The sequence below is a fragment of the Scyliorhinus canicula genome, chromosome 3 (genome assembly GCF_902713615.1).
Source record: "Scyliorhinus canicula chromosome 3, sScyCan1.1, whole genome shotgun sequence".
In the NCBI taxonomy this organism is placed as follows: Eukaryota; Metazoa; Chordata; class Chondrichthyes; order Carcharhiniformes; family Scyliorhinidae; genus Scyliorhinus; species Scyliorhinus canicula.
The window spans coordinates 44,427,950-44,440,477 of record NC_052148.1 but is presented as its reverse complement, the minus strand read 5'-3'; the positions used below and the strand labels follow the sequence as shown (position 1 = coordinate 44,440,477).

Genomic DNA, 12,528 nt, shown 5'->3' with positions numbered 1-12,528 from the left:
AGCCTTGGTCTGATGAGGTTCTGCAGGTATGGCCCACTCTCAGATCGGAATGGGCGAGGCGTTGCGGAGCTTGTCCCAGTCGCAGGTGGGCATTGCCAAGTTGCTGCAGAGCATGACCCAATCACGGAGGAGCATCGCTGAGGGCGGCAACATGATGGTGCAGAGCATGGGGAACGACCAGGGCTGGCAGAGCCAGATGATGCAGGGGCAGCCGGGGCTCAAACCAGCTGCCCTTCCGTCCAAGGTGAACCCCAGGGCCCTATGGGCACCGACCTGGAGGAGGGGATGCTGAGTGCCAATTATGGGGCGCCGACGGTTCTACCGAGTTCCACCCCTCTGATGAGGCTGCATCTCGGGGTCAGCACACACGGCAGGGCGGCACATCTGTGAATGTGCCGTCGAGAAGTGAGCTGGGCCCCCTGAAGACACCAGGGGCATCAAAGGCCACGGGACGAGGTAAGCAGCTGGCTGCCTCAACTTCAGATGTGCATCCTTCGGAGACACCTAGATGTAGTGGTAGAGCTAGGAGGGCAAAGCACATCGAGGATCACTGAGGGCACCGGGAGGAGGTAACGGGGTAGGTAAGGGGTGGGGGGTGGGTGGGGGTGAGGGGGGCTGCACCATCGGAGGAGCGAGGACATATGCTGAACAATAAACACCCTTGTGCACAGCCAGTAGAAAGACTGTCACTTTCTTCCGCAATGCATTACCGCGTGCAGGTGATGGGTGTGAGCGAGCACTCAGCAGTCAGGCAGGTGTTAGATTATGGCATAGATTGAGGAGCACCAGCGCCCAGCTCTGAGGGTTATCATCGCGCCCCCACCCCATCCCCCTGCCCTCGACAGTGACCCACTGATAATGCCGACACAGTCCCAGTACCCTGGAATGATGTGACATACCTTGGGAGGGTGGGAAATGGGAGTGGTGGGTAGGTAAGGATGCAACGATGGACCAGGCCACGTGCTAAGTGTATCGGGCGAATAAGTCAGAACCTATTCTCCACCCAATTGCGTTTCCGATTTTGCCATCAGCCAACGTAAATCCCTCCCAGGATTTTTTTCAAGTTGGCAGGTTTAACGAGCAGGGTACCACAAGGATCAGTACTTCGGCCTCAACTCTTTGCAATTTATATTAATGACTGAGGTGAGGGGGCTGAGATAACAATTTTAAGTGTGTTGATGATACAAAGTTAGGTGGGAAAGTAAACGGTGACAAGGACACAAGAGGCTACAGAAGCAGTGAGACAGGATGAGTGAATGGACAAGAATATGGCAGATGGAATATAATGTGGTGAAATGTGAAGTTGTCCACTTTGGCCAGAAAATAAGAAAGGCAAATATTTTCTGAATGCCTGGAAGGCTGAGAAATGTTTGCATTTGTTTGTACAAGAATTGTAGAAAGTTAATACACAAGTACAGAAAGCAACGAGAAGGTAAATGGACCTGCTAGCTTTTCATACAAAGAAATCGGAGTACAAAAGTAAAAGGTCTTACTACAGTCATAGAGGGCATTGTTGAAGCCAATCTGGAGAACTATGTACAATTTTGGTTCTTTCCTAAGGAAGGACAAAGAATCATAGACTAGTTACAGCAAAGAGGCCAGTCAGCCCATCACATCTATTCCAATTCTCTTCAAAAACAAAACATAGATTGCAGAGCTTCAAGAAAGTAACTACTTTGCCCAGAAGGCTCACAAGACTGGTTCTTGTGTTGAGGAGAACATAAGAACATTGTACGGGAAGATGGTTGTTGAGGTAAAAGATTAGTCATGATGTTATTCAACGGTTGTGCAGTCTTGAAGAGCTCCAAATGGTCTGCCCCCAATTCCTATTTCTTGTGTTCTTTGTCAGAAGAAATATATAATCTAGGGAGTGGGTGGTGCAATTGATTAAGAGGAATGTTTGAATTCAGCTTAGATTATCAGAATGAAAGTCTCTACCGAGCAGCAGGGGTTAGGAATCCCTGGAATTAATTTTTATGTAATAACATTGCCTCCCCTTCCACACTTATTCCAAGTGAGTGCTATGCAGCTAAAATGTTGCTGTCATGCTCCAAGTACAACAAGAGCAGTCACCTAATTTGAAAGAAAGTCAAGTGACCAATAAGCCTTGCACAGAACTTGTCTGCAAGCAACATTTGCACTCTCCAATTATACTGAAGAGCAGGTAGTTTCCTTATAACATGCATAATTAACAACAAATTCGTAAATTTGTTATATACCCTTCCCTATCAGTTCATTATGAAATTCCATAAAGATTTATAGCTAAGGAAATCTCTTAGCAATAAGATTTTGCAACAGCCTGACATGGGGCTACATTATGCAGGCCCCCACTGCCATAGTTGAAGATGGGAGAGTTTGTAAAATACAATAGGTAGCCTGTCAACCCCCTGCCTGCTAACCTTGACCTGCCTCCCATGTTATGGTGGTAGGGAAGATGCCAGGCAGATTCCATCCCTTTTATTCTCTCACTCCACAGTATAAATATTTCCCACTTTCTATGTCTTTTAGCTTTGATAAGGAGTCATCTGGACTCGAAGCGTTAGCTCTTTTCTCTCCTTACAGATGCTGGCAGACGTGTTGAGATTTTCCAGCATTTTCTCTTTGGTTTCAGATTCCAGCATCCGCAGTACTTTGCTTTTCGTCTCCATCCCTTGGATCTACTGAGGTTCTTAAGTAGCATTACCATGCACTTAAGTGCTACGGACACCTGGTCAGCACCCAGTGGCTAAGATACTGGACCAGAGCCGCAACCTTTATAAGTGTTTAAGGTGGTGTGGAAAGATCAATTTGTTCCAGGAGTGAAAATGTAAGAAATAAAGCTTGGTTATTTTACTTAAAAACTTTATCAAAATAAATTAAAAACAATATTTAAATTTTAACTCAAACAATAACAGATTATATGCAGTTTCTTAACTTTAGCACACAGATGCCCATTAAACAGCACTTTAAATGAACATGCAGCTTTCATTCCACTTACACAGACAGGGAAACACAATATTTGCATTACGAAGCACCTTTTCTTCTGTTAGGCAAGTTCTTTCAGAACTATTTTACAAGCCTGTCTTGGTGGCAACTTCATGTGCTCTCTCAGTTGCTTTCCAAAGCCTTTTTGCACTTGTACTTTTTGAAAACAGCCCTGTACTTGTTGAAATAGGATTCTTTCTCTCTCTCTAAGCTCCACCCAGTCCCTCAAACAACGGTCTCTCCTGGGGTGCTCAGATTAGAACCCATCAGTGTTATCTCGGATGTTGATTTCCCATTCTCATTTGTACAAAAGAACAGAGTTATGCTATTGATGTGCAATTAACCTCCCATTAACGGACAAGAGGCCATCAGACTCTGTAATTGGCTAATAGCTGGTCAGACAAACGTCTTTCTGAAGGACAATGAATCTTGCGTGACTCGCCCTGATGAATAGGGCCATCCTGTGTATTCCCACTAACAAGTTTAAATCTGAATGGACACAATGTAACTCATGCAAGGTGTGGGCGTAACCCTCTGACTCCCGAGGCTTAATTACTCGTGGCATGATTTTTAGTATCCAGAACAACTGACAAATAGGACTTTGGTTTATCTACCTACTCGTTAGAACTCCCTCAATGACCATAGCTGAGTAAAGCCACTGTGCTTGATAGATAATTGCTGTTCTTACTTATCATTCTTCATGATGTGAACCTACACAATACCCCCACACTATTTCATTCTGGTGAACATCCTACCCTCACCTTAATCCATCCTAATATGATGTGATGTCAAGGTCCTGGCTTTGACTTGGTCTGGGCTACTTGTAGCAATACCACAATTAAACTTAATGCCCCAAGAACAAAAATCAGCCAGGGTTTCCTATCTAGGAAATGCTTCTGAAAAGTGTGCATGAGTGGTCATGGGGTGAGGGAGGATGTTCAGCAAGGTGAATGATGGTACAGTGCAGGTTCACATATGATGAATGATCATTTAGACACAAAGTTGTCAAGCTGCAATTATCTATGGGACTGGAGTGCAGCATGAGTCATCACATTCAGGAACAAAATGGGAAAAAATGGTTCTTCACAGTAACTTCATTGCAGTGTTAATGCAAGCCTACTTGTGACACTAATGAGATTATTATTAAAGTCTCAGTCATTCAAAGTATTGTTACAGATGTCTGGTCAGCTCTCAACAGTGGCTAAGAGACTGGACCAGAACCATAACTTTTTAAAGTTTTAATGTGGTACAGGAAGATCGATTTGTTTCAGGAATGATAATATAAGAAATAGGGCTTGATTATTTTATGAACAAACTTTATTAAACAAAAGAAAATAAACAATATTTAAACATTTAACCTTAAACCCTAACAATAACAGATTACATGTAATTTCTTACAACACCAGGTTAAAGTCCAACAGGTTTATTTGGAATCACGAGCTTCGGAGCGTTGCTCCTTCATCAGGTGAATGAAGGAGCCTGATGAAGGAGCTACGCTCCGAAAGCTAATGATTTCCAAATAAACCTGTTGGACTTTAATCTGATGTTTTAAGACTTCTTAATGTGTCCACTCCAGTCCAACACCAGCACCACCACATCATGTAATTTCTTAGTGCCATTAAACACCACTTTAAATAAACATGCAGCTCTCGTTCCATTTACACAGATACTTGCATTTAGGAAGCAAAATTCTTCTGTTAGGGAAATTCCTTCCGAACCTTTTCTCAAAGCCTGCCTCTGGGGCAAATTTTATGACCTCTCTCAGCCGATTTTCCAAATCCTTCTGCCCTTTAACTGTTCAGAACAGCATTCTTTCTCTCTCTCATTTCTTCACATAAAGGTCTCTGCTGGCGTTTTCAGGCTTGAACACATCTCCGTTATCTGGCTGTTTGATTGCCCACTCCCATGTATACAAAAGAACAGAACAATGCTATTGATATGTAACTAACCTCCCATTGACTGACAAAGAGGCCATCAACTTCTGTAATGGACTAATAGCTGATCAGACAGGAGTGTCTCGAAGAACAATGGATATGGGGTATCCGGTGTGTTCCCAATAACAAATTTAAGTCAGACTGGGACAATGTAACTCGGCCAGGTGTGGGCGTATCCCTCTGACTCTGTGCTAGCAAGTTTTTTTCCACTCAGTCTAACCCCAAATTGCCTGCTACATTGGGGTCTAATTTCTAGGCCCAATTTCCTAATATCTCCCTTGCCTAACAGTATGTTGCCTCCTCAAAGTGCAGTTTTACCCACCACAATGAAGGTACAACAGAGGATCCCTGATCTTAATTGTTCCATCATCAGTGGCTGTGCATCCAAGGCTCTGAAATTTCCTCCCCAGACCTCTCTTTCCTCCTTTAATATGCTCCTTAGGGTTAGCACGGTGGTGCAGTGGTTAGCACTGCTGCTCATGGTGCCAAGGACCCGGGTTCGATCCTGGCCCCGGGTACTGTCCGTGTGGAGTTTGCACATTCTCACGGTGTATACGTGGGTCTCACCCGAACAACCTAAAGATGTGCAGGGTAAGTGAATTGGCCACGCTAAATTGCCCCTCAAATGGAAAAAGATTTGGGTTACTTTAAATTTAAAAAAAAGATGCTCCTTAAAGCCCATCTTTCTGACCAAGCTATTAGTCATCTGCCCTAGTATCATCTTATGTGGCATGATGTCAAATTTTGCTTTATAAAAATCCTGCAAAGCACTCTGCAACATTATATGATGCTAAAGACACCATATAAACATAAATTGTTGTTGCTGCCAATTTTTGTCACATTATCTCCCAGAAAGGCACAGCACGACTTAAGACATTCTGATCCAGAAGCAAGATCATTAATCGCAACAATTAAACCCATTCCTTCCTCTGCTGATTCGCAAAAACATGCCATAAAATCCCTTTCTGAGTTCTGGTGAAGGACCATCAGCCTGAAACACAAATTCACTTTTCTCTCTACACAGAAGGCACCTGACTTCAGCATTGCTAGATTTTTCTGTTGTTATTCCAACAACATCTCTTACCTGGTGGTCCATAAAGTAACAGTCCTTTCCATGGGGAAAGAATCCCAGTAAACAGCTGTGGGTACTAGAGGTAAGAAGTACAAGACTAAGAATCATATGTATAACAGGCAAACATTGAACATGATGTTAATTTAAAACAACTTGCCTTAATAGGATAGACAACAGCTTCTTTAACGAGTCGTTTGGCTGGTTCCAGCCCAATTATGTCGTCCCATCTCACATTTGGATTATGTAGATAAATATCCTTAAATAGATAAAATCAATCTAATTTGTTAAAAGTTCTCCAGAAATTGGGAACATATTTTTAATTTCTCTCAAAAGACTTGTTGAGCTTAAACATTTAAATAGCAACTCCGAAATACTGCCAACGTCTAACAGGTCAGCCACCATCTAAAAAAAGAAAATATGGTTATCATGTGATGCAAAGCCTTCATCCGATTGATCTGTTGTACCAGTTCTAATTCAATCTCATCTTTTCTATCTCTACTAAGTCAAATTTTACGCTCATGGATTACAGTTTGCAATTACCTGTACTGAAATGGACCAGAAGTACTTGCTAAAAGTACAAAATCAAACCTAAAAGTTGAAAGACTCATTTCTGTTAATCCCCCACAATTATTTGCTAAAGAAGCTGATTGAATGTATGAGGTACACATTTTATGGCTTACCCTGCTAACAACAACGGCAAGGTCTCTCAGTTCACCATTCGTTCCTATGAAGGCACCCAGAGGTTTTATTAGCCGTTCCTATAAAAATAAAATTTCAAACATGAGTATACAGAAGATGACCACACATATTTTATATACCCATCATTATAATTCTTTCGTGAATGTCTCATCTGTCACAAAGTGATAGATTTTTAATCTTTCATTTCCTGATACTGAATCCCTAAAGTTCCCTTTTAATTATGGAATCTAGGTCGCTTTTGCTCCCACAAAGACCAAACTGAGGGGATAAAGAAGCTCTCAGCTGAAATTTCAAATGCAAGAGGTGAACAGCAAGGGCAGCATCACTGGTTCAAACAGTAAGGTTGCTAAAATAATTGTCTAATGCAAAGATAAAAACAACATAAAAATATGATTTTAAAAATCATTGTGCAACAGATAATTATGGTGCATTGGTGATTTAACATGTAAACATGGGAGACACATGTCAAGACTACACGGAATGCTTGAAACACATCTGGTATTTTTTTTACATCAAACATTTGACTGTGCCCACAGATTTCAAATCACAACCAGAAACTGTTGCAAGAAAGATTGATGTTGAGCCCCATTTTACACATTGGAAAATGGTAATTTCTATACTAACACACAGTTCTACCCTTAGTGCCTCATTACTTGATTCTTCCATGGTGTCCTCCTCTGTAATATGTTCTCTAACCAGTATTGCAACTCCCCCACCTCTTTTACCTTCCTCCCTATCTCGCCTAAAACACCTATATCCTGGAATATTTAGCTGCCAGTCCTGTCCCTTTTTTAACCAAGTCTCAGTTACAGCAACCACATTCAAGTTCCATGCGTGAATCAAGGCTTTAAGTTCATCTGTCTTACCTGTTATACTCTGTGCATTGAAGCAGATACACTCCAGGCGGCCAGACCCACTGAGTTTGAGTTCCCCCAGCCTACCCTTCCTCTTAGCCAGCTTGACCCTGTACCGTGCTCAGTCCAAGTCTCTGCACTTGCTGGCTTACTGTCCTGATTCAATTTTTATACCGATTTATAGAAAGCAGACCAGTCCGAGGATGAATTGACACTTATGGAGCGCTTCATCTCTCTGTTAAACTCCCAGCAATCTCCAAGCACCAAAGGTTGATCCTGAATGCTCCTATTTCTAAAAGGGAAATGGCTCTTATCTTGAAGGAGCTTCAATCTGCTAAGCCCCCAGGTCATGATAGTTTTGGATTTCGGCCAATAAAGGGGCGGGTGCCTTGGTAACTGGGCTGGTCCTTAGCGGTCATTGACCTTGGCAGTTGGGCTTTCTGAGTAAAGGGAGTGGCGCCGATCAGTCTGTGGTTGTACCGCTTACTTGACTGGAGTTCTATTGTCCTGGGAAAATGGGCCATTGAAATGCAAACGAGCGGAGGTTTCGATCCGGCCTTTGTTTCAGATACACATAGGCTCTGTATCTGTCTGAGTCCTGGGTTGGCCATAATTCCCATGGTCCTTTGCAGGTGGCCATCTTAGATGGCTACACTGTCGCAGACACTCTCGCGAAGCAAATATTTTCTTAATTCTGAAGGCAGGCAAGGATCCGAAGAGTCGGCACTCCTTTCTTATTATTATAGGCCAATTTTCCTCCCGAATTTAGATTTGAAATTGTTGCCTCACAGCGCTTCAGGGAATTCTCCCTTTGATCATCCAGGGCGATCAGACTGAGTTCATAAAAGGCCAGAATTCATGTAACGATGTCAGGCGATTATTGAATGGTATTCAGGTCCTTCAAAGACGGGCGTTAGATGATTTAATGATCTCCTTAGATGCAGAGAAAGCTTTTGACCGGGTGGAGTGAAATAAACCTCATTGCAGTGTTAATGTTAGCCTACTTGTGACACTAATAAAGATTATTATTTATTTAAACACTCGAGTTGTGTATTGGTGCTTTATAAAAACCCTCTGGCGGACAGTTATAGGTCTGAGAACTTTTGTCTCCAGTGAGGGACTGAACAGGGATGCCAGTCATCCCCGTTATTGTTCGCAATAGCCATACAGCCCCTGGCAGCGGCAATTAGACCTTTCGGTTTTGGGGCCACTTAGGGAAGCAGCACAAGATCATGCTTTATGCGGATGATGTATTTTGTTTGTATCTAAGCTGGATTTTCTGTTCCTGCTCTTATTGATGTGGTGGCCTTTTCACAAGCTAGAAAATCAATTTTACAAAGTCTGAGGCTATGCCATTGGGTGGGCTTAGAGAAAGACCTTCCCCTTTACCTAATTATCCATTTAAGTGGTCCCTTTCAGGGTTTACTATCTGGGTACTATGGTTACCCCATCCTTTAAACATTTGTATGAAGTAAACTTTCCCCCATTAGTTGCATCTAATTTTTAAAAATAATCTTTATTGTCACAAGTAGACTTACATTAACACTGCAATGAAGTACTGTGAAAATCCCCTAGTCGCCACACTCCTGCGCCTACTTGGGTACACTGATGGAGAATTCAGAATGCCCAATTCACCCAACAAGCACGTCTTTCAGGACTTGTGGGAAGAAACTGGAGCATCCGGAGGAAATCCCGCAGACACTCGGAGAACATGCAGACTCTACACAGACAGTGATCCAAGCCAGGAATCAAACCTGGGTCTCTAGTGCTGTGAAGTAACAGTGCTAACCACTGTGCATCCATTCAGAGCACCCCAGATTTCCCACCAGGTTTTATGGATTATGACTCCCTATCTGGAGAGATAGAGGATTTTGTAGGCTGGGGGACATGTAACAGCCTCCCCGTAACAGCCTCCCCGAACAGGCGCCGGAATGTGGCGACTAGGGGCTTTTCACAGTAACTTCATTGAAGCCTACTCGTGACAATAAGCGATTTTCATTTCATTTTCATGTTCAATGGTGCTTCCTTGTCATCGTTTGAGCAGCTATGCCAACAATTTGATATCACAAGATGCTCCTTTTTAAATACCTGCAGTTGAGAGACTTTATCCTGAATAAGCCAAATGCCGGCAAGGTCATGGCTTTTGAGGAGGTGACAAAATTAATTGATGAGGGAAAGGCTGTGGATGTCATCTACATGGACTTTAGTAAGGTGTTTGACAAGGGTCCTCATGCCAGACTGGTACAAAAAGTAAAGTCGCATGGGATTTGGGATGTGCTAACTAGATGGATAAAGAACTGGCGTGGCAACAGGAGAGAGAAACAGTGGAAGAGAGTTTTTCAGAATGGGGATCCTCAGGGTAAATCAACCTCTAACCAGTAACTACTGGTGTTCCACAGGGATCAGTGCTGGGACCACTGTTAGTAATATATATGAAGGAACTGGAGGAAAATGTAGATGGTCTGATTAGCAAGTTTGCAGATGACACTAAGATAGATGGAGTTGCAGATAGTGAAGAGAATACATAAGAACATAAGAAAAAAAGAACTAGGAGCAGGAGTAGGCCATCTGGCACCTCGAGCCTGCTCCACCATTCAATGAGATCATGGCTGATCTTTTTTGGACTCAGCTCCACTTTCCGGCCCGAGCACCATAACCCTTAATCCCTTTATTCTTCAAAAACTATCTATTTGTATCTTAAAAACATTCAATGAAGGAGCCTCAACTGCTTCACTGGACAAGGAATTCCATAGATTCACAACCCTTTGGGTGAAGAAGTTACTCCTAAACTCAGTGCTAAATCTACTTCCCCTTATTTTGAGGCTATGCCCCCTAGTTCTGCTTTCACCCGCCACTGGAAACAACCTGCCCGCATCTATCCTATCTATTCCCTTCATAATTTTATGTTTCTGTAAGATTCCCCCCCCGCCCTTCTAAATTCCAACAAGTACAGTCCCAGTCTACTCAACCTCTCCTCGTAATCCAACCCCTTCAGCTCTGGGATTAACCTAGTGAATCTCCTCTGCACACCCTCTAGTGCCAGTACGTCCTTTCACAAGTAAGGAGACCAAAACTGAACACAATACTCCAGGTGTGGCCTTACTAACACCTTATACAATTGCAGCATAACCTCCCTAGTCTTAAACTCCATCCCTCTAGCAATGAAGGACAAAACTCCATTTGCCTTCTTAATCACCTGTTGCACCTGTAAACCAACTTTTTGCGACTCATACACTAGCACACCCAGGTCTCTCTGCACAGCAGCATGCTTTAATATTTTATCATTTAAATAATGATCCCTTTTGCTGTTATTCCTACCAAAATGGATAACCTTACATCTGTCAATATTGTACTCCATCTGCCAGACCCTAGCCCATTCACTTAACCTATCCAAATCCCTCTGCAGACTTCTGGTATCCTCTGCACTTTTTGCTTTACCACTCATCTTAGTGTCATCTGCAAACTTGGACACATTGCACTTGGTCCCCAACTCCAAATCATCTATGTAAATTGTGAATAATTGTGGGCCCAACACTGATCCCTGAGGGACACCACTAGCTACTGATTGCCAACCAGAGAAACACCCATTAATCCCCGATCTTTGCTTTCTATTAATTAACCAATCCTCTATCCATGCGACTACTTTACCCTTAGTGCCATGCATCTTTATCTTTTGCAGCAATCTTTTGTGTGGCACCTTGTCAAAAGCTTTCTGGAAATCCAGATATACCACATCCATTGGCTCCCCATTATCTACCGCACTGGTAATGCCCTCAAAAAATTCAACAAAATTAGTTAGGCACGACCTGCCCTTTATGAACCCATGCTGCGTCTGCCAATGGGACAATTTCTATCCCAATGCCTCGCTATATCTTCCTTGATGATAGATTCCAGCAGCTTCCCTACTACTGAGGTTAAGCTCACTGGCCTATAATTACCCGCTCTCTGCCTACCTCCTTTTTTAAACAGTGGTGTCACGTTTGCCAATTTCCAAGCCGCCGGGACCACCCCAGAGTCTAGTGAATTTTGGTAAATTATCACTAGTGCATTTGCAATTTCCCTAGCCATCTCTTTTAGCACTCTGGGATGCATTCAGTCAGGGCCAGGAGACTTGTCTACCTTTAGCCCCATTAGCTTGACCATCACTACTTCCTTAGTGATAACAATCATCTCAAGGTCCTCACCTGTCATAGCCTCATTTCCATCAGTCACTGGCATGTTATTTGTGTCTTCCACTGTGAAGACTGACTCAAAAAAACCTGTTCAGTGCCTCAGCCATTTCCTGATCTCCCATTATTAAATCTCCCTTCTTATCCTCTAAAGGACCAATATTTACCTTAGCCACTCTTTTTGTTTTACATATTTGTAGAAACTTTTACTATCTGTTTTTATATTCTGAGCAAGTTTACTCTCATAATCTATCTTATTCTTCTTTATATCTTTTTTAATAGCTTTCTGTTGCCCCCTAAAGGTTTCCTCGTCCTCTAGTCTCCCACTAATCTTTGCCACTTTGTATGCTTTTTCCTTCAATTTGACACTCTCCCTTATTTCCTTCAATATCCACGGTCGATTCTCCCTCTTTCTACTGTCCTTCCTTTTTGTTGGTTTAAAACTTTGCTGAGCACTGTGAAAAATCGCTTGGAAGGTTCTCCACTGTTCTTCAACTGTTTCACCATAAAGTCTTTGCTCCCAGTGTACCTTAGCTAGCTCTTCTCTCATCCCATTGTAATATCCTTTGTTTAAGCACAAAACACTAGTGTTTGATTGGACCTTCTCACCCTCTATCTATATTTTAAATTCCACCATATATGGCAAGATCAGGGTATTGAACTTGATGATCAGCCATGATCACAATGAATGGCAGAGAAGGCTCGAAGGGCCGAACGGTCTCCTCCTGCTTTAATTTTCTGTCTATGTATCTTTCCACCAGGCACACACCCCCACCCAACCATTTGGACACTAAGGGGCAATTTAGCATCAACAATCCACCTAATTTACACATTTT

The 12,528-nt window shown here is 42.8% G+C and overlaps 1 protein-coding gene across 2 annotated transcripts in view; it reads right to left on the bottom strand.

The window, feature by feature from the left end:
* katnal2 (katanin p60 subunit A-like 2) overlaps positions 1-12,528 on the bottom strand; it is a 138,217-nt gene that overhangs the window by 67,169 nt on the left and 58,520 nt on the right. For both annotated transcript variants that reach the window (XM_038790472.1, XM_038790471.1), the window contains exons 8-10: positions 6,651-6,728; positions 6,128-6,226; positions 5,983-6,046 (exon numbers count right to left, since the gene is read on the bottom strand). In XM_038790472.1, coding sequence (XP_038646400.1) covers positions 5,983-6,046; positions 6,128-6,226; positions 6,651-6,728 — 241 coding nt within the window. The remainder of the gene's footprint in view (positions 1-5,982; positions 6,047-6,127; positions 6,227-6,650; positions 6,729-12,528) is intronic.